The sequence below is a fragment of the Mustela nigripes genome, chromosome 3 (assembly GCF_022355385.1).
Source record: "Mustela nigripes isolate SB6536 chromosome 3, MUSNIG.SB6536, whole genome shotgun sequence".
In the NCBI taxonomy this organism is placed as follows: Eukaryota; Metazoa; Chordata; class Mammalia; order Carnivora; family Mustelidae; genus Mustela; species Mustela nigripes.
Window position 1 is genome coordinate 57963606 of NC_081559.1, and position 22678 is coordinate 57986283.

A 22678-nucleotide genomic window follows, 5' to 3' on the forward strand; every position below is an offset into this window, starting at 1 on the left:
AATTCATGAAACACTTATTTTATTTCAGGGTTTTTTTTTGCAGCTTAGTAGAAAGAGATTCCAAGGTGTTAATCATGGATGAAAACAGATCCAGACACACTGTAGGAAAATCGAATAATTTCAGAGTTTAAATCTGCCCCTCCCTCCCGAAAGTGTCATACAATTGGCCTGCAGTTTTGATTTTTTTCATTGTTCATTACATCTCATTCATGCTTGTGAGACTCTTGCTTGCTGTTCAAATAAATGTCAGTTGAGTTTATTTGAAAACTGGAATAAATTGCAGCACTTTAGGTCATTAACTGCAATCAGGCGTTTTGCAACTGACTGTCTATTCAATGACTACAAATCTTTAAGCAGGGTTTGGTGTGTGTGTGGGTAGAGAGAGAGAGAGAATGCGTGTAAAGGATATATATATATATGCATATGTGTGTATATATACATATATATAATTTTTAATATAGTCTTTTAAAAATAATTATTTAAACAGCTTTTTATCACTTTTGGCATAATTCTGGAGTTGGCCTAAAACACTGAATCTTGAAATGTTTAGAAACTTGATATTTGTAACTTGTGGGTTTCTTTTTATGGAAAGTATCTTACGCTTCTTCCTGTAATATTCATAAAATCTATGGCTGAATCAAACTAACATCTAAATATTTGGTTATCTTAACTACCAAACTGGAATTCCTGGAGATTCCATTCTTCTTTTCTAAAGGACCAAGCCTCCAATCTGAAGGACGTTATACCAAAAGGAGAAAGATACCTTTAGATTTGTTTTTAAAATTTCTTTTCAGAGACACACATAGATCAATGGAATAGAATAGAGAACTGAGAAAGACCAACCCAAAGTAGAGCTATTTGATTTTTGACAAAGAGTAAAAGCTATTTAGTGGAAAAAGAATTGTCTTTTCATCAATGGTACTGGAACAGTTAGAGATCTATAGGTAAAAAATACCTTGTAGTGTATACAAAATTAATTCAAAATAAATTCAAAATTCAAACATAAATCTAAATGTAAAATGTAAAGCTATACAAAATTGAGAGAAAAATATAGGCAAAAATCCTAGGAGGACCTAGAACCTACATGATGAATTTTTATACATGATATCAAAAGTACAAACCACAAAAGAAAATATTCATAAATTGGATGTCACCAAAATTAGAAACCTTTGTGCTGTGAAAGAGCCTGTTAAGAGGATAAGAACAAGGTAATAGACAAGTTACAAATCATGTATCTGACAAGAATATTATATAAAAAAATTGCAAAGAACTCCCAATTTCAACAATATGAAAATAAATCAATTAGAAAAATGAGCAAAAGCATAGTCTGGAAGTGACACACATAATTTCTGCTCACAATTTCTTGTGCAGAACTAGTCAATAATCATATGGTCTCACCTAGTCAAAAGGGAGCCAGGAAGTGGCTATTCTTTACTAGATAGGGACAACTAGTTGATGAACAGTACTAAGGACAATCACATGCTTTGTGAAGTATTATGGCCCTATCAAGGCCTGAAAATCATTAAGAATCACTAAAATGAAAAATTCCCAACCATATACACAAAAATATTCTATAAAATTGTCAGCATTGAAGAAATACTGTCAGTGATTTGGGGCTTAAATGTAAGTTTTTTCAACCTTCAAGTGTCTTATAAACTTATGATAGGTGTATCATATGTTGGAACAAAAATGACTAAGGAGAGGTGAAATGAGGAAAATGGTGGAAAGAAAGGGAGAAAAAGCAATTTAGGCTTTATTTAGGGTTCATTAAAAATGGTGGAATTAAACTAGTCATCTATTAGGATTAGAGAACAAGTCCCTTAAAAATGAGATTTAGTGGTGTGCAAGACAGTGGAGTCACTGGTTTCTCTTTATTCCTTCCATTTATCCCAGTTAAACAAGCTCAGATATTATTCATTTCACTCTAAGAAGGCAGTGGTCTCTGATTTGGCATCTTGACATCAACGTTCTCCTGTTCTCAATCTGGGCAGGAAGGCCCAGGGATTTGAGGCTAAGCTCCATTCTCATAGGTTTCTGTAGTCCCTAGGTAATGACTGCAATCACTAGATTTCATCCACGCAGGACTAATATGTATTTTTCTTGTAAAATATGCCCCAAATTATACTAGCACCCCTAAAAATCAAGTGGAAAAATTATTGAGACTCAAATATTCCATTTTAAGATCTCCTACTGAAGAAAAAGGAGTATTCTTCCATTTCCTTTTGCATCTTTTTCAATTACCATTTTCCTTCTATGAAGTGCCTTCTATTAATTCCACAACAGATTCACTGTGACTACTGAATAAACACTTACATACTTTTTAAGAGTTCAACAAACTAATAAAATAACATTTGATTTTCTTTGTCTTCTATACAACTTCCAATGACATAAAGAATGCTTGTTAAATGACATTAAAGTGAAATAAACCAAATTACTTGGACTAGTTTTTACTTTTGAACCCACAAAACCAAGAAGCAATGTGAATATCTTTCTGTTTCTACTTTTTATTCTTGGAACAAAGGATCATTTCATTTACAATGTAATATTCCATGTGCTGATAATGTTTATTTGTGTAGGTGGTTGAAGTTTGAAGAAGATGTGGAGGATGGAGGAGAAAGGTGGAGCAAACCCTATGTGGCTACTCTTTCATTGCACAGCTTGTTTGAGCTGAGAAGTTGTATTCTGAATGGAACTGTGTTATTGGACATGCATGCCAACACTTTAGAAGAAATTGCAGGTATATCTTTTTTTCTCTTAGTCTAGTTCACTATCTCGGTATAGTTGATTTTTGTTATTCCCTTTTCCTTATAATTATATGTAAACCTTTGGAAAATTAATTCTTATAATAAGCATATGAGACTTTAAATATAACTTTCTCCTCCCTTATTTAAGATGGAAGAAGTTGAATCTCAGAGGAATGTGGTCTAACTTGTCAGTGGCAAGTCTAGAACAAGAACCTAGATATCCTGACTCACACTTAATATATATTGTTTTTCACTATCATGCTTAATTAACTGTCACCATTGGGAAATTGAAGGGAAAAAACCCATAAAGCTAGAGATGGATTGTTTCCAATAATGGAATGCATTTCATTCCAATGCAGGAAATGATTAAAAAAAATCCGCAGATAGGGAAAATGTTAATTTAGAACAAAACAGGGAAAGGTATGGCCATTTATTTTAAACTGATTTAAAACTCATGAATTCCAGAGGATGCCAAGCAATGCAGTTGAGATTAGTTTGAAATTTAATATTATGACTAGTCCCTAGAATGAAAGATTTGTATTAGAAACCTATTATGTCTATATAACACAAGTTGTTATGTTTAGGAAGCATTTTACTGTTACTCTAGAAATAGAGGAAAGAACTCCTGTGTCTTTCGATTTGGAAGACAAATACACTTTAGCAAAAAACAAAATAATACAAAAAGAGTTTTGAAAGAGTATAAATGAAATAGTTAATGGAGATTTTAAAAATAAAAATAAAGCAATAACTCAGGCAGTTTTTAAAATTTCTAGTGTGGAAAAAAAGAAATAAAAGCAGTTCCATGTAGAATTTATTTGTAAAGTAGAAAGACTTAAGGGAGTCTTTAATGTCTAAATTATATTGTAGAAATGGAAAAAACAAACTTCCAAAACTCTGTGAATGTTTTTTTTATTACATAAATGAAAGAATATTATACAAAAAATATATATAATTTATTCTTCAGAATAGTCTCATGAATTAAGTGTTATTCCCATTTTTCAATAAGAAAATAGAAACTCTGAGACTTTCAGGGCCCTTTTTCCATCTAAAGGCCTCTGACTGTAAGCTGTGTGTTCCTTGTATTACAGTACAACCACTGTCTGAAGAAGAAGCATGGCTTGAAGTGGATGTTGCCCACATTTTAATGATAGTTTAATTCCTTTAAAAATTATTTATTTGGTCATTGGAGCTGATAGACATGCATACATTGCAATATTTATGAAAAGAAAAGTAAGTGTGGAAAGACATCTTGGCCTACAATATTAAGCAAAAACAATCAGAACAGAAAAAAATGATTTAGATAAGCCTTCTTTTCCTTCTTTCCTGGAGTTTCATAGACACCTATAAAGAGCTTTCCCTTTAAAATACATAACTGTACTTAACCATATGGTTAAGTTATATTTTTTGGAAAAACACAGGGTACAGTCATGGATAGCACTACCTGAAGACTTAGAGAAAAATGGTTAAGTTAGGAATTAGCAAACTTCTTGTGAATGCTGGAAAAGTAGCTATCCAATGTAATTTCTTAGCTTTACGTTATGGGGTCTTGCTGATAGCCCATAACATTTTTGTGTTTTAATTAGGAACCAAATGACATTTTCATGGTCCTTTGCAGTTTAGGAAGCTCTTTGTAGTAATTCTCCATTATCTTTTTGATACTCAAAACAAAATTGGGGCTTAGTATTATGATTGTTTATCTTACTTCATAAATGGAGAAATGAGAGGCAGGAGGTTGCCCAATATAAGGAGTTTATTTATGTCAGTGATGGCATTACCTTTGAAAATGGATTAATCCAAATAACTTTAGGACTGGCTATATCTAATGAGACTGTCAGATTCCTCAACCTGCCAAAATTAACCTCAGAAAATACCCTTCATTACTTAAAGCATGCATATTCTAATGCTTTCGTGAGAAATTTACTTCTACCAGAAAGTCTCCCATGAATTTGACAGAAACCCTGTTCATCTTATCACCTTCAATCAGTTTTTTGGTCTAAATTTATGTTTCCTTTCCCTCCTGCTGTCCCCTTCCCCAAGCTCTGTTCTGTAGAATATGGGAGGATTGTTAGCTGTGTTAATTCTTGCTTTTGAAAGCAAACTACATTTTCTGAGTCTGTCCTTACAAAGGAAAGTAGTTCAATGGAAGTCTTGATACCCCAAATAGCTTCTATTCTTTCTTCTCGTCTAATTAGTCTGTATCTTTATGTCTCCAAAGTAGCTCAACTTGAATGTCCCATTTTCAGTTCAGAGCAGTCTGTAAAATGCCATTCAGAAGATGTCAGTGGTTTAGAGCTAATACTACATTTAAAAAAATGATTAAAAATACTTGTTGATCATTATTACCTTAAATTTCTTTTCACTCATTAATGAGAAGAGATGTCCTCTCTTTAAGTAATTGCAATTTGACTTATTTAATCCAAAGGTATTTGTTTCTGCCCTCAATAAAATCTTACTAAGACATTTTCTCCCTATAGTTTGTAATTATTTTCTGTTTACTTTTTGCTACTTTTGCTTTGTGACAATTGTATTACTAAGTATGCATTAACTATACATTTTTAAGACTTCTAAATTTGTAAAGTATTTTCACATTTATTATCACTGTAACCTTATGAAATAGAGAGGAGGCTACATCCCCATTTTATAAACAGATAAACAGGAAGTGATATATCATAGGTGGTACTTGCAGCGATGGGAATAATTTCTTTTATTAACCTATAATTATGTTTTGTTTTATTCTATTTTATGATAACTTATGACCATAATGATTAACAATAGGACCTGGAGCTCTTCTTCACCTCCTACTTATCATGTTGTTTTTTTTTTATTGCGTTAGGAAGTTACTAACATATTAGTTACTAGTTTCAGTTTTCCGAAAGTTAGATATAATATTTATCTTTAAGGGCTCTAAACTCTTAAACTTTGTGAATGCACAGGTTCTAGTATTTTCTAATAGAGAAATATGACCCAGATATTGTTTTAGAATAATCAAGAATTTTTTTTATCAGTCTTCTGATATGTTTTTAATAGTCTTAGATAATTCTTTAAAGAGATTTTTGTAGACTTAGCAGGAGAAAATCCCATTTGTATCTGGCAGTTCTGTCAAGAATGCCTGGTATAATTAAAGTAGGATTTTCTTTTGGACAAAGTTAATTTAAAAATGTCTATTTCCCAATGTTTCAGGGAACTTGGAATAAATTTTAACTTCTTCCTTCAAAATATTATTTAACCTTTTAGAATCCAGTATTCTTCAGATATGCTTTCTTACTGTGATTTAGTCTGATGGAGATTAATTGTATTTAAAATGCTTCTTTTTTTTTTAATATAATTTTTTTATTTTTTATAAACATAAAATGCTTCTTAATTATATTTATATAAATCACAGGCGATTTTATGGTCTATGTCAATCTCTTTGAAATTCAGCTCTATAAAGATTAGTAATGGAAAAATTCTCTCTGTATTTTTATGCTTTACCCTAATTCTGTCAATGGGAGTAAGAAATGAAAACCAAACCAAAGTTAGGACCACAGACAGATTATCAATCATAGCTCTCCATTCATTAAAACAACTTTTAAAAAAAAGATTTTATTTATTTATTTATTTATTTGAAAGAGAGAGAGGGAGGGAGAAAGAGCACAGAGGGAGAGGGAGAAGCAGACTCTCTGCTGAGTAGGGAGCCTGACATGGGACTTGATCCCAGGAGCCTGAGATCATAACCTGATCTGAACGTGGCTGCTTAACCAACTGAGCCACCCAGGTTCCCCTAAAACAACTTTTGTTGTTTAAAATGTTCTATTGAAGGAAAAAATTGAAGTTTGCTTCACTGAGTATAGTCTGCAGGTTTGGTAGTATGGGAATAGTCACATATTGTTTAACATGTCCATACTATTACCATCCTTGTTCTGGAAAATAAACATTCTTTGGGTAGTTTACAATTTTAATATATACGTATATATACACTCCTGACAACCAAACTGCTGAATTTAGACCCTTCCTATTTCTTACTCCTCCCCACTCCCAGCCTCTTAAGACAATGGATTTTTAAGGCAAAGAATTTATATGATTATCTTCTAAGGGGCAGAGATTTCCGTAGAATCTGTAAATCTCATGATCTCTGGAGGTTTTCATTCAGTGGTTAAGATGGATTGATCACAATAAACTAACTGCCTGATAAGAATGAAAAACAATTTTTCGCTTTCTGAGACCTTTTTACAGAAATGCTACTAGTGTTCCTAGAGCCTGCTTAGTGCTAGAGAAGTGTGACCTATTTATCCTTTTCGTTCTCACTTCTCCAGATATCAGCCAGATCCTGGCCTTGTGCTTTGACAGGCTAGACTGTGTCATTTAGACATCATTGCCAGCTGAGATTGTAGGACTTGACTTTGGGCCCTAAGCCATTATGGCTTGTTATCCTTTCCTACTTTTCAAGGTTAATAACAATATATATTATAGTGGTGAAGAGAACAATGAGGGTGATTAGTGAACCAGACTCCCATTGGTACTTAAATCTCACCTCAGTATGTTATATTCCTAAGCAAGATGATTAAATTTTCTAGTTCATTAAGATATATTTGATGCAGTTATACCTCAGAGGAGTTTACTGTGTATTTCTGTGTGGCTAATGAGCAGACGAGCAGTTTTTTTTTTTTTTTTTTCTATTTACTTTCTCTTATGTAACTGTTTCAGATAAAGACCTTATTTCTGAAAGACTGTGAAGCTAGTGACTTAGGGGTTTTTGTAGTGCTTAAGCCCAAAAAGACTGTACTTTGATAAGAACTAAAAATCATAACCGTGTACATAGGATTTTATATGCTTCATTTAATTCTGATTAGAATATTGAACTGGGGATACACATTATGGCTTAGAGATGAAGCTGTGGTACAGTGGTGCCCTTCTGGTGTTTTAATAACCTACTTTATAACTCCCATTATGAAGTTTATGTGGCATATTTTATATACATTTTTCCCTCTTAGCAAGGTTTCAGTGTAAAGTTACGTATGTTGGCAATTTATCATTTCTTTTATTTCAAATTAATTCAAGGATATTATAACTACTCCTCTCCAAAGAAGTGAGGTATAGATTTAAATATTCTATACTATCATATATTTTCCAAATTGAAAGGAACTTTAGAGGTAATTATAGTGATTATGGCTGATTCCTAAATGTACATTCTACCTCTTTCCATTGTAAGCAGCAAAATAATAGAGAAAAGTTGGAAAATTATACTCACCCACTGTCTGATTTTGTCAGGCCTTTGATCTAAGAACAGTTATTACATTTTACACAATTGAAAAATAATAAAGAGAAGACTAATATTTTTCAACATGAAAATTATATGAAGTTCAAATTCTACTGTCCATATAAGGTTTTATTGAAACATAGCCATGCTCATTTGTGTACGTGTTCTTTATGGTTACTTTCATGTAATAACAGCAGAATTCAGTAGTGGTTACAGAGATTCCATGGTTTACAAAGCCTAAAATTTTTATTTGACCTATTACAGAAAACGTTTGTTTACCTGTGGTTTAGAGAACTGATTCCAGAATGAAGGGTAGTTCTTGATTAGCCTCACCCAGTCATAGGGGTGCTGTTTCCTTAGCCAGGGATGGTCTCAGCCTGGACAAGGCTATGTCAGTTGGAATTGAGAGTTTTTCCTGGGAAGAAGAGAAAGAACTTCCTTTTAAGAGAAAGTCACAAGAAGTCAAAGAATATATGGGTATCAACAAAGATACGTATTTCTTTGTTACTATTGACACTTACTTTATGACCATAAGGAAAATCAGCCTTAGGTTAAACTCATACCAAGGGATTGAGGGGGAGGCTGAGAGAGTCAGAGGAATAGAATTAAATCCAGCCCAATTTTGATTTTCTGTTATGTGAGGCAATGAAATTAATTGTTTTATAGTTTCATTGGGGTTTCTGGCTTTTTAAATTGAAGTATAATTGGCACACATAATATATTAGTTTCAGGTGTACAACAGAGTAGTTTGACATTTATATACATTTTGAAATGATCACCACGTAAGTCCAGTTACCACCTGTCTCTATATAAAGTTAATATAATATTATCCATGTTCCTTGTGCTATGTATCACATCTCCATGACTTCTTTATTTTATATCTGGAAGTTTGTACCTCTTTATCTCCTTCACAGATTTTGCCTTCCCCTAACTTGCATTCTCCGAGAGAACTATCAGTTTGTTCTCTATATCTGTGAGTCTGTTTTTTTTTGTTTATTTGTTTGTTTTGTGTGTTCATTTGTTTGAAGTGGTGATGCAACATGGGGGCTTAAGTGGGTAGGAGAAGAATAAATATTTTTTAGATTACACATATAAATGAAATCTTATAGTATTTGTCTTTCTCTGTCTGACTTATTTCACTTAACATAATACCCTCCAGATTCATCCATCTTGTCACAAATAACAAGAGTTTATTCTTTTTATGGCTGAATAATATTCTATCATTCTAGATAGATTGATCGATCAATCGATCGATAGATAGATAGAAACCATATCTTCTGTATTCATTCATCTGTAAATGGTCGCTTAATTTGCTTCTGTATCTTTGCTGTTGTAAATTATGCTACAGTAAACATAGGACTGAATATACCTTTCCGAGTTAGTGTTTTCATTTTCTTTAGATGCATAGCCAGAAAAGGAATTGCTGAATCAAATGATAGTTTTAAGAATAAATGAAACAAGATGGGATTGGGAGGGAGACAAACCATAAGTGACTCTTAGTTTTAAAAATTTAAAAAAAAAATACTGTTTTCCATAGTGGCTACACCAATTTGCATTCCTACCAACAGTGCACAAAGGTTCCCTTTTCTTCATATCCTTACTAACACTTGTTATTACTTATGTTTTTGGTACTAGTCATTCTAACAGATGTGAGGTGATATCTCACTGTGGTTCTGTTTTGTATTTCTTGAAGATTAGTGATAAGTATGTTTTCATTTGCCCGCTAGCCATCCATATGTCTGTGGGAAAATGTCTATTCAGGTCTTTCTTCCCATTTTTAATTGAATTTTTTGCCTTTTGCTACTGAGTTGTAGGAGTTCCTTATTTATTTTGGATATTAGCCCTTTACTAGATATTTGATTTGCAAATATTTTTTCTCATTCAACAGGTTGCCTTTTCATTTTGCTGGTAATTTCCTTTGCTGTGTGAAAGCTTTTTAGTTTGATGAAGAAGTCTCATTCATTTTTACTTTTATTGCACTTGCCTGAGGAGACAAATCTAGAAAAATGTTCCTACATCTAATGTCAAAGAAATTACTGTCTAAGTTGCATAAGTTTCTTCTAGGAGTTCTAAGGTTTTAGGTCTTACGGTCAAGTCTTTAATCCATTTTGAGTTAATTTTTGTGTATGGTGTAAGATAGTGATCAAGTTTCATTCTTCTGCATGTAGTTTTCTCAATACAATTTATTGAAGACATTATTTTTCCCTATTGTATTTTTTTGCCTCATTTGTTGTAGATGCAAAGCCATGTAGACACATGGGTTTATTTCTGGGCTCTATTCTGTTTCATTGATCTATGTGTCTGTTTTTGTACTAGTACCATGCTGTTTTTGAATACTATAGCTTTGTAGTGTTATTTGAAATTAGGGATGATGATACCTTCAGCTTTATTCTTTCTCAAGATAGCTTTGGCTTTTGGGGTCTTTTGTGGTTCCATACAAATTTAAAAATATTTGTTTTAGTTTTGTGAGGCCACTTTATTTTGATAGGGATAACATCAAATCTGTAGACTGCTTTGGGTAGAATGGAAATTTTGACAATATTAATTCTTTCAATCCATGAGAATTGTATAACTTCCAATTTATTTGTGTTTTCTTGTTCTTTTTTCCATTAATATTGTATGGTTTTCAGAATATAGATCTGTACCTCCTTGGTTAAATTTATTTCTAAGTATTTTACTCTTTTGGATGCAGTTGTGAGTGAGATTTTTTTTATATTTCTTTTTCTGATAGTTTATTATTAGTTTATAGAAATGCAGCAGAGTTCTGTATCCTGCTACTTTATTGAACTCATTTATTAACAATAGTTTTTGGTGTCTTTAGGGTTTTCTACATAGAGTTTCAGGACAATTTTAATCCTTTCTTACCAATTTGAATGCGTTTTATTTCTTTTTCTTGCCTAATTGTTATGGCTAGAACTTCCAATATTAAGTTGACTAAGAGTGACAAGAATGAGCCTCTTTGTCCCATTCCTGATCTTGGAGGACAAGCTTTCAGATTTTCACCATTGCATATGATGTTGGCTGTAGGATTGTCATATATGGTCTTTATTATGTCAAAGTACATTTCCCTATACTGACTTTGTTGAAGGTTTTTATTATAAATTGTGTATTTTATCAAATACTTTTTCTGCATCTATTGAGATGATTGTATGATTTTTATCTTTCCTTTTGCTAATGTATGTCACATTGATTGATTTGCAGATGTTCAACCATTATTTCATTCCTGGAAAAAATATCTTTTAAAGTCATTGGTGTACCTTCTTATCACATTCCCTGCCTGCCCTATTCTGCAATTATTCTCTGTTTCTTTTCTCTTTTTTTTTTTCCTTTTCCCCTTTTGATTTGATTTGATTTGATTCCCCCTTTTCTTTAGTGTTCTGTTTATGTTCCTTTTTTTTTTGGTATCTCTAGTCTAGTATAGGTTTTTGGTTTGTGGTCACTGTGAGATTCATATATAATAACACCTATATTGTGGTCTATTTTAAATTGATAGTCACTTGATTTTGGCTGCCTTCTAAAAGTACTCTAAATATGCTTCCCCCAATGTGTTTTATCATTTTGAAGTCATATTTTACATCATTTTTTGTGTAATCCTAACCTATTGTAGATAGTAGTTGATTTTACTACTTTTTTTTTAAACATTCATACTAGCTTTATGAGTAGTTTATACAGTACCTTTACTAGATATTTTTTTCTACTAGTGAGATTTTATTTTATATATTATTTCAGGTTATGGCCTTTACTCTTTAGCTTAAAGAAGTCCCTTTGATATTGCTTCTAAGGTCAGGTTAGTAGTGATGAATTCCCTTAGCTTTTGCTTGTGTGAGAAACTCCTTTTTTTTTTCTTTTTTTTCCAATTCTGAATTATAACTTTGACAGGTCAAGCATTCTTGGTTGAAAGTTTTCTCCTATCTGCATTTTGAATATATCATGCCACTATCATCTGGCCTGCAAAGTTTCTGCTAAAAAATCAGCACATTGTCTTATGGGGTTTCCCTTGAATGTAACTAGTTATTTTTCTCTTGCTCTTTTAGGATTCTCTGTTTATGTTTAGCTTTCAGCATTTTAATTACAATGCATCTTGGTGTGGATCTTTCTTGGATTAATCTTTTTTGGGACTTTTTGTATTCTTGGACTTAGGTGTTTGTTTCCTCTCCCAAGTTAGGGAACTTTTCAACCATTGTCTTTTCAAATAACTTGTTTTTGTTTCCTTTCTTTTCTCTCTTCTCTCCTAGGACCCCTGTAATATGAATGTTAGTATGCTTGCTGTTGTCTCATGGGTCCCTTAAGCTATCATCACATTTTAAATTGTCCTTTTTTTCTTTTTGCTGTTTTGTTTCAACAGTTTCCACTATCCTGTCTTCTAGGTCACTGATCTGTTTTTCAGTGTTATCTGGTCTACTTTTGATTCCCTCTAGTAAATTTTTCAGATTGGTTATTATATTCTTCAGCTCTATGAGTTCTATTTGGTAATTTCTTTTATTTTCTATCTCTTCGGTGGAGGTCTAGGTGTGTTCACTCATATTTCCCCCGATTTTGGTGAATATCTTTATGGCCATTAATTTGAACTTTTTATTCAGTAAATTACTTCTGTTTCATTAATTTTTTTCCTGGGGTTTTTATCTTGTTACTTTATGGAACATGTGTTCCTCTGTTTTCTCATTTTGCTTGATTTTTTGTGTTTGTTTCTGGTGCTATGTGGAACAGTTATCTCTAGCTGTCTTGAAGGAGTGGCTCTGTGTAGGAGTTGAACCTTGTCACTTAACCTTACCCTAATTCTTGGTTTACTCTCAGGCTATCTCTTGGATTGTTTTAGAACTTTGTGATTCAGAAATTTAGTCCCTCCTGGACACTTGAGTCTGCTGCTCAAGGGATATCCCTTGTGTAGGCTGAGTATGCCTCTTCGCTCTGGTGGTGCTGGATGAACAGCTGGGGGATGTTGAGGGGGTCAGAGATGCTTACCTCTGCTGTTAGGTCATTAGAGTGAGGGTACCAAAATGCCACCTACCACTGTTGGTGTCAGTAAGCTAGAAGGAGTCACTAACAGTGACATCTGCCAGCATACCATCCCTGGAGAGAGTCCCAAAAGACTTCTGCTTCTCTGGTAGCTTTAATTTTAGCAAGTAAATATCCTTCACTTATAATCTAGGCTCTTTTCAAAATGTGTTTTTTATGCTGGGTCCTATGGAGTGTTGTTCTACACATAAGTCCTTTAAGAGCAGAACCTTCATTCTCTATGCCCTGTGTTTCTTCTGAACATAATCCCCACTGATTTTTAAAGCTGGGCATTTTGGAACTTCTTTCTCTGGTGCAGGCCTAGGGGTATCTTGTGTGGGGTACATACTTCTTTCCCTTAGTGATAAATGATCTATATCTAAATTTTTTATAATGTTTTATACATGTGTGTGTATATATAAGTATATATAAGTATACACACACACACACACACACACACACACACACACACACACACGTATTTTTTGAGCTACCTCCTGATTGTGGGTTGCCCCTCTGAGGGTGGGGTTTTTGGTGAGAGCATGTCTCTGCCTCTCTTACCAGTCTTGATGTAGTCCTTTTATCCTTTGTTGTGGATCAGGTGTTCAGGTAGTTCTCAGGGCCTTTTAGGGGCCATTTTTTCCATATGTAGCTGTATATTTGTTTTGTCCATGGGAAGAAGTGAATTCATATCTTCCTACACCACCATCCTGAACTACCTCTTCTGAGGTTTCCATTATTGATATACTCTACTTTGCCTCCACTTGATATACAGTTATGAATAAATATGAAAGCATTAAAACCACCACAAAATCAAAACCAGGGACCCATAACCTACTTAATGGAAATGCAAAGGAAATCTTGTACTGGGAAATATTTACTCAAGGTCTCAATATTCTAATCCGTCCATTAAACGCTTTATGTCCTTAGGCCTACAGCATATGAGATAGATACTACCTCCATTTTATAAATAAGAACCCTCAGGTTATCCAACTTTACAAGATCGCACAGCTAGAATGTGGTACAGTGACCCAAGTCTGTTTCCCTAGTCCTTCCCTTTTACACTGATGTAAACATTGTTTGTATGGGAAAATTCTGCTAATACTCAATTTTTTGTTGCACTAAGTAGGACTGTGGAAGGCAATTCACTTTGATATGCTTGTTTATATAAGGAGTTAGAGCTTCAAAAAAATTAAGTAGAGTTAATATTTGATCATTTTAGGGCAGATTAATTGTACTGAGGTTGTTTTTAAATTATGAATTTAGATTTTAGAGCAGCTTCAGTTTCACAGAAAAGTTAAGGGAAAAGTTGATTTTGCACATGCATAGCCTCCCTCATTATCAACAGCTCCCACCAGAATGTTATGTTGGTTACAACTGATGAACTTACATTGACACATCACTATCACATAATGTTCATGATTAACATCAGGATTCACTCTGAGTGTTATATAGTTTCTTTGGGTTTGGACAAAAGTATAATGACATGTATCCAATAGTTTGATATCATGAGTATTTTCACTGCCCTAAAAATCCTGTGTCATTTATTTCTTTCTTCCAAATCCCCTCATTTTGAAAAAGGAGATACTTTTGTGATTGGTTAGTGTACTTTAATATTTTTTATTACACAAATCTCCTTATGCAAAAAATTAAAATGTTATGAAACTGCTGATAACCATTTTTGACTTTCAAAAATGGTAGTTTTATATGGGTCAATCTAATTCTAAGGTAAAACTTTAAAGTTTCTCTTTACTCCTACTCCTACCCATTCTTACACAATTTGGAATGTATCATTACGGTGTCCTTTCTCTGGATGTGCGTATATGCCATAAATGGAATTATACAGTATAAGTTATTTTGCAACTTTGATTATTTTTCTAAAATCAGAATTGGCTGCTTATTAAATTAAAAAAATCTAAAAATTATTATTGAAGTATAAAAAATTTTTATTGAAGTATAGTTGGCATATAACTATATGTATGTATTAGTTTTAGGTGTACAACTTATTGATTCAGTTGTATATATTAGTTTCAGGTGTACAACTTATTGATTCAGTTGTATATATTAGTTTCAGGTGTACAACTTATTGATTCAGCAATTCTATACATTACTCAGTGTTCACCTTAGTAAGTATAGTCACAATCTGTTCCCATACTATGCTATTACAATATTATTGACTCTATTCCCCACATTGTACCTTTCATCTCCATGACTTATTTACTTTATAAGTGGAAGTTATACCTCTTAATTTCCTTTATCTATTTCATTCATCTCTCTACCTACCTCTGTGCTGGCAGCCAGCAGTTTGTTCTCTATATTTAAGAGTCTATTTGTTTGTTTGTTCATTTCTTTTGTTATTTAGATTTCATATGTAAGAGGAATCTATATGGTATTTGTCTTTGTCTGACTTACTTCACTTAGCATAATATCCTTTAGGACCATCAATGTTATCACAAATGTCAAGCCTTTCCTCTTTTTTATTGCTAATATTCTTATATATATAATATATATTCCTATATATATATAATGTGGTATATATATATATATAATGTGATATATATGTCTTTTATAAATATATATATACGTGTGTGTATATATATGTGTGTATATATATATATATATAAAATGTGGTATATATATTATATATATACCACATCTTTATCCATTCATCTATCAATGGATACTTGGGTGGCTTCCATATCTTGCTGGTTGTAAATTATGTTGCAATAAGCATGGGGAAGCATTTATCTTTTTTTTTTTTGAAGATTTTATTTATTTATTTGTCAGAGAGAGAGAGTGAGCACACAGGCAGGAGGGAGAAGCAGGCTCCCTGCTGAGCAAGGAGCCCAATGTAGGACTCAAACTCAGTACCCTGGGATCATGACCTGAGCTGAAGGTAGATGCTTAACCAACTGAGCCACCCAGGCATCCCAGCATTTGCCATTTGTCTTTTTAAATTAATTTTTACATTTTCTTTGGGTTATTACCCATTAGTGGACTTACTGGATCATATAGTAATTTTATTTTAATTTTTTGAGGAACCTCCATACTGTTTTCCACAGTGGTTGCACCAATTTACAATCACACCAGCAGCGGTAACAAGGGTTCCCTTTCCTCCTCATTCTCTCTATCACTTGATGTTTCTTGTCTTTTTTGATACTAGCCATTCTGACAGGCGTAAGGAGATATCTCATCGTAGTTTTGATTTACATCTCCTGATGATTAGTGATGCTGAACATTTTTCCCTGTGCTTATTGGCCACCTGTATTCTTTTCTTTAAAAAAAAATGTCTCTTCAGGTTCTGTGTAATCAGGTTGTTCATTTATTTATTTTGGTGTTGACTTGTACGAGCTCTTTATGTATTTTGGGTATTGGCCCCTTATCAGATATATGATTTGCAAATATCTTCTACCATTTGGGAGGTTGTCTTTATTTTGTTGGTGCTTTCCTTTGCTGTGCAGAAGCTTTTTATATTGTTGTCATTTTTATATTTGTTGTCATTGTTTCTGGAGTCAGATCCAGTCAGGAGTTGCTTTGAAGGGATGCCTGCAGAGACAAGAGGTTGGGTGGGGTAGATCCACATGAGAATGCTCAGGTGAGGCACAGAGTACTATCAGGGTAGATGGAGAGTGTAGAATTGGCTCCCATCAATGTCCTGCTGTCGAGGCTGGAGGAAGGGAAGAGGAATGTCACCTGCTAGTGCTTTTGCTCTCAGAGAAATCTCCTGCCTCTCTGGTATACTTTCTAAGATTAGTCAATAAGTTTCCTTCACCTGTATCTCAGGCACTTTTTAAACTGATGTGTCTTCAGCTGAATTATTTAGAATGCTCTCTTTTTAGGAGTGGGAACTCAAGTTTCCTCTTGCCCTCAGGCTCCTCTGAAGTTAAGCCTGCTAATTTTAAAGGTCCTGGAGTTAAGTCCTGCTGGTTTTTAAAGGGAGATGTTAAGGGGTTAATCCTCGCAATGTGGGTCCTCAGTCCTAGTATTGCCAGGTGTGGGGTCTGATCCTCTTGCCTTTCCATGTTTGTGATGTCCCTCCTATTTGTGATTCATTCTTCCAGGGGTTTGGTTCCCAACCACAAACCCCTTGATTGCTTACCCTTTTGATTGTGGCCTTCTCTCTATGCCTAGCTGTGGAAGATCTGTTCTGCCAGTCTTCAGGTCATTTTCAGAGTTAGTTGTGTAAATGTAGCTATTGTTACAATGACTCTGTGGGACAAGGTAAGCTCAGGATCCTCCTACTTCACCATCTACCCTCTTTCTTCCTACAATGACGTTTATTGAAGTGGTTTTGTATTACCAAGAAACTTAAAATTCCTTTATTCACCTATTTATTTTATAGGCATTTCTGACACTGCATATGGTAAATATCAATCTGCTTAATTATAGCCCTCTGAAATCTCACCTTTATTCTTTGTTTTATAGTTCTAGGAGAACTCTTTAATATAAATACATTTTCAAGGATGTTTTGAGGCGGCTGACTTTATATGAGTATAAGAGTTGTTTATTCTCCAAATGCAACCAAATGCCTAAGTCTCCTTGAATCAGATTTTTACAGATGGACTTTTGTTCACTTAAAGAGAAAACACAGAAATTATTTTCTACTGGAAAAAGGGAAAAAACCATATTAAAATATAAACATAAACCACTTTACAATCTTAAACATACTAATTATATTAATATTACCCCTGCCACTGTTTTCTCCCATCAATGTAAATAATAGAGAATATAAAGAACTTGTTCACAATGCAACTATGTCCATTTAAAAAATAATACTTCATGAAGTTATTATTTAAAGTTGAATGATTTATAGTAAAAATTTTCCCATCTTTTTTGTGCAACGTTTTAACAAAAAGTCACAACTATTTGAGATTTTTAAAGGAATTCATCCTATTTTAAGATGAATCATGTTATCTGGAACATGTATATTTGGACTCAATGGTTTGCTGCTTGCATACTTTGTTAACCTATTGTGCTAATCTTTTTTTGCCTTCCTTCTTCAGATATGGTCCTTGACCAACAAGTGAGCTCAGGTCAGCTCAATGAGGATGTACGCCACAGGGTTCATGAGGCACTGATGAAACAGCATCATCACCAGAATCAGAAAAAACTCACCAATAGAATTCCCATAGTTCGTTCCTTTGCTGATATTGGCAAGAAACAATCAGAACCAAATTCCATGGATAAAAATGGTAAATGTTTCTTTATTGTACTCTTTTATGTTTATTAGAGATATCTGGAATTTCAAAGTGCTTCCAAATTCTTTAAAATATATTTTATTTGAAAATGATCTATTGTAATACAGATCGTTGTAGTAGAGTTATTTCTTTTTTATACATATATAGTCTGATTTTCAAGTATCAAATTGTAGAAATTTTAATGAAGAATTTAAATTTCCTGAAATGCTCGTGAAAGAATGAAGAGAAAACTTTTATTTAATAACCAGTTACACACTCAGATGCAACCCCATCGTCTCCACCCCACAACCTGAGAATGTAATATAATGCTTTGAATTATGGCTTTTTAAAGTTAAAATGAATAATGGTCACCAGTTACTGTTTGTGGAAAAGAGCTAATGTTTTCATGTTAATCATAGTCAACAAATTCAATGAGGGGCTATGATCCAAAAGACCAACTAGAACATTGCTTGTGGCTCTAATGCACATTAAGCCTGATTTCCAGTTCATAGGCTCATTGGTGTTTGCAGTGCTACATCTTCAATGCCCATGGAGCCACAGTGTACTTACTGTCTTCACACACCAACACAGATGACACCAATCACTGTTTTTTGGCACTTACGACTTACTCCTTATGGCTTGTGCATTCAGACTGTTTTATCCTTCTTTTGTATTTTGTTCTCTCCTTGCATCTCTTTGAACCTTCATCGTTTATGCTAAAGAAGTTGCTTAGGAATCTATCCTTTATTGTGAAGAAAGATAAACTTATCATGAGGATGATAGGAATTTGTTAGACTTTCATCAGCTACACAAAGTCCCAGTTTTAAAAGATAAAAATTTAATGAAAAGTAATCTCAAATGTACTAGAAAGACTCTGACTTGCACAAAAGCTTTAAAGCATGTATATTTCAGCATGGACTATTTTATGTCATTTCACTCCTACTTTCAATAGCTGTAGTGATGCCTTAAATACAAATGCATGAAAATGAGTTTTCTCCACATTGTGCTTTAAATGGGATTTTAAAATAACTACTACTAAATCAAATATATGCGTGTAGAAGAAATGCTTTGATAAATCAACAAAGATGATTAGATGTATTATTGTTTCAGAGCACAGAAATAGTTCTTAATGGCAAAATGATTTTTGAAATACTTTCTGATTTTTTAAATCATTGTTGTCATATAGCAGTCTGTAGTTGTGCATACACAGGTGTCCCCTTCTTTCTGAAAATTCACGTTATGCCACTTCACTTTGGTTCTTCTTCTTTTTTTAAAAATTTTATTTATTTATTTGACAGAGAGAGATCACAAGTAGGCCGAGAGACAGGCAGAGAGAGAGAAAGGGAAGCAGGCTCCCTGCTGAGCAGAGAGCCCGATGCGGGGCTCCATCCCAGGACCCTGGGATCATGACCTGAGCTGAAGGCAGAGGCTGTTTTAACCCACTGAGCCACCCAGGTGCCCCCACTTTGGTTCTTTTTAAAGACTTATTTATTTGAGAAAGAGAGGGCACGCATGTATGTGTGCATGTCGGGGGAGGGGCTGTGGGAGAGAGAGAGAGGGAATCTCCAGTAAACTCCCTTCTGAGCATGGAGTGCAATTCTGGGCTCAAACCCATGCCCCTGAGATCATGACCTAGGCTAAAATCGAGTTTGTTGCTTAACCCACTGAGCCACCCAGGAGCCCCACGCAACTTCACTTTTATGAAAGACCTGCATTAGTACCTATTTTCATTAACCAAAAGAAATCCAGAGAGGATTTTGCTTTTATGAAAAAAAAAAGCTGTTATTATACTCCTGTAGGTCTTAAAAATGAAGTGGTACAAGGCAAACTTTCAGAAAGAAGGGTTTCATAGGAACATTATCTTTGTGTAGCAAGGGGAGCTTTAGGAAGTTCAATTAAGTACTTTGTAACATATACCAACTTGTATTTATAGATTCCACTGAGCATTTTGAGAATTTATGCTTTGCTTTAAATCACATCATATATTCAATATATATTCATGTTCTAAATCACAAATTGCTTTAAAATATGCTATACATAAAAATGACAGAATAGGGATGCTTGGGTGGCTCAGTCATTAAGTATCTGCGTTCTGCTCAGGTCATGATCCCAGGGCCCTGGGATCAAGTCCCATATCTGACTCCCTGCTCCACGGGAGGATTGCTTCTCTCTCTCCTATTCCCTCTGCTTGTGTTCCCTCTCTCGCTGTGTCTCTCTCTGTCAAATAAATAAATAAACAAAATCTTAAAAAAAAAAAAATGACAAGGTGAAGCTTTTATATTCTGAGACCTAATCTAAATGTAGTACTTTTATTAAGCTATGATACTAGAACTTACTTGGTTATGATGATATTAAAACAACAGATTCAGATATTTATTAATTTTGATATTGGGCTTATGTCTATATGATTCTGAGGACCTTATTAAAATATTTCTCTGTATAAATGTAAGCACATTTAAAAAAATTCTGCCTTCATTTGATTACTTTTAATAGAAATCATATAATAAAATGTATGTCTATAAGAAGGATATATGCTTATCTTAAAAATGCAAGGCCTGGGGGCGCCTGGGTGGCTCAGTAGATTAAGCCTCTGCCTTCAGCTCAGGTCATGATTTCAGGATCTTGGGATCAAGCCCTGCATCGGGCTCTCTGCTAGGCAGGGAGCCTGCTTTCCCGCTTCTCTCTCTGCCAGCCTCTCTGCCTACATGTGATTTCTATCCAATAAATAAATAAAATTTTTGAAAAAAAATGCAAGGCTTGTGGATTGTGAACTAGCCATAATTTGTATTTTAAATTTCACTGGGAATAATGTTTACCATAAAATTACTTTATTACATTTTGTTTGTGGAGGGAAGAAGGTAATGAATTTATGGGGTGACTAATTTATTGTAATATCATGTAGACTTAGATACAACTTCTGGTAGACATGAGAAGAAATGACAGAATTATAGCCTTGAATCACAAGTCTACATCTAGACACATAGAGATATAAAGTTTTCTGAAAGGCTACTTTCTGCCTTACTGAGGCAAATGCTTAGTTTTTCTGAAACTGGAATGTGAGTAGTTCTGAAGTGATTCTGTCACCATCTGTATAATCAGCCTATATCTAAACATGTAGAGATCTTTTTGAGGCACATATTAGGGTAATAAAGACTTGGAAACATTTCTAATAAGATTCATATACCCAATTAAGTATTGTTGTAGAGTATGCTGTCAGAAATGGTTTTCTAAGCCTAGGCTTATAACACCTCCTCGTGACTCTGTTTTGCTTCTTCATACACTTTGCATAATTATGTGTGTTGAGAATTCTGAAAATATGTATAGACTTCACCAATTTAGAGATAAATCTCCTATCCAGAAGTGAAAAAAAGTGTGAAAGACCTTTATTACTAAGGTTCTCAATCTACTTAGGAACTCTAAAAACTGACAAATTCTACATAAACAAACAAATCAAAATTCATACCCATAAATATAGATCTGACATTGTTACAACATATGCAATGGAGATTTATTTTTTATTTATTTTTTATTTATTCTGTGCAGTAGTACAGAGAGATACAAAAGGATTTTAAGAAATCCAAAAAAGGTGAAAATAATATTCTTATCATTTACAAAAAAATGTTTTCAGCAGAGTATTTCATGTAAAAATGGACTTTCTCTTTTAAGATTATATAATGGGAATTGAATGGGATGAGGATCTTCTAGAAAGTTGAAACCAGAAAATATTTTCCTTCCCCAGCATAGGGATAAAAATAAGCCCCCTCTTGTTTTTAATATACTTTCACTTTTGGGGCAAAACTATCAAAATTCCCTTAACAATGAACTGATATTTATGTAAAGAAGTTTAAAAGAGTGACATAGAATAAAGATTCTACTTCCTTAACTGACTTTTCCTTGAGCATTATTACTTTAGTAGTAATCCCATGAGTTAACTAAATTCACATATTTCATTCTAAGTCTCAAATGTGGATATTCCCCATTTTATAGATTTGATATGCACGATAGTGATTTCCTTGCTCCTCTTCTCCCCAAGTCTGCACTATTTTGTTTGTAACTTTTCTTTAGTGATTTGTGATAATTTGTCAGTCTCACCTCTAAATATGTTAGCTTTATTTCTTTGTATAATTTTTTTTTCTTGGTGTTTGCACATTCTCTTAAGGGCTAAGTTGCGGGATGCTATGGCTTCACCATGCATTTGAATGCCGCCATGCTGTGTTTAACTTTCACTTTTCATTAAGCATCAAAACTGTGAGAATTAAATGTCTGATTCTGATGTTTCAATAAAAAGTGACAGTTAAATTTGGCAAAACAACAGCAAAAAATAATAGAAAAATAGTATCTTCTTTAACATTAAAACTTTGAAAAAGATATGGGTGGAAAGTATTCAGAATAAATATATCAAGAATAGTCAATAATTCTTTGAAACTAGAAGGACTTTCTTGAGATAAAAATAACACTTGTATTAAATGATCTGAAAAGAAAATGTATCATTATTTTTATTTATCATTCAGTTCATGCATTTGATT

General features: G+C 33.5%; 1 protein-coding gene across 5 annotated transcripts in view; it reads left to right on the forward strand.

Moving 5' to 3' along the window:
• The window catches only part of SLC4A10 (solute carrier family 4 member 10), a 161517-nt gene that overhangs the window by 22670 nt on the left and 116169 nt on the right, over positions 1–22678 (forward strand). For 4 of the 5 annotated variants that reach the window (XM_059394076.1, XM_059394075.1, XM_059394077.1 and 1 more), the window contains exons 3-4: positions 2577–2737; positions 17979–18167. In XM_059394076.1, coding sequence (XP_059250059.1) covers positions 2707–2737; positions 17979–18167 — 220 coding nt within the window. In that variant the 5' untranslated portion in view covers positions 2577–2706. Of the gene's footprint in view, positions 1–2576; positions 2738–17978; positions 18168–22678 lie in introns of those variants that run through there. The other variant, XM_059394073.1, reaches the window with a different exon arrangement.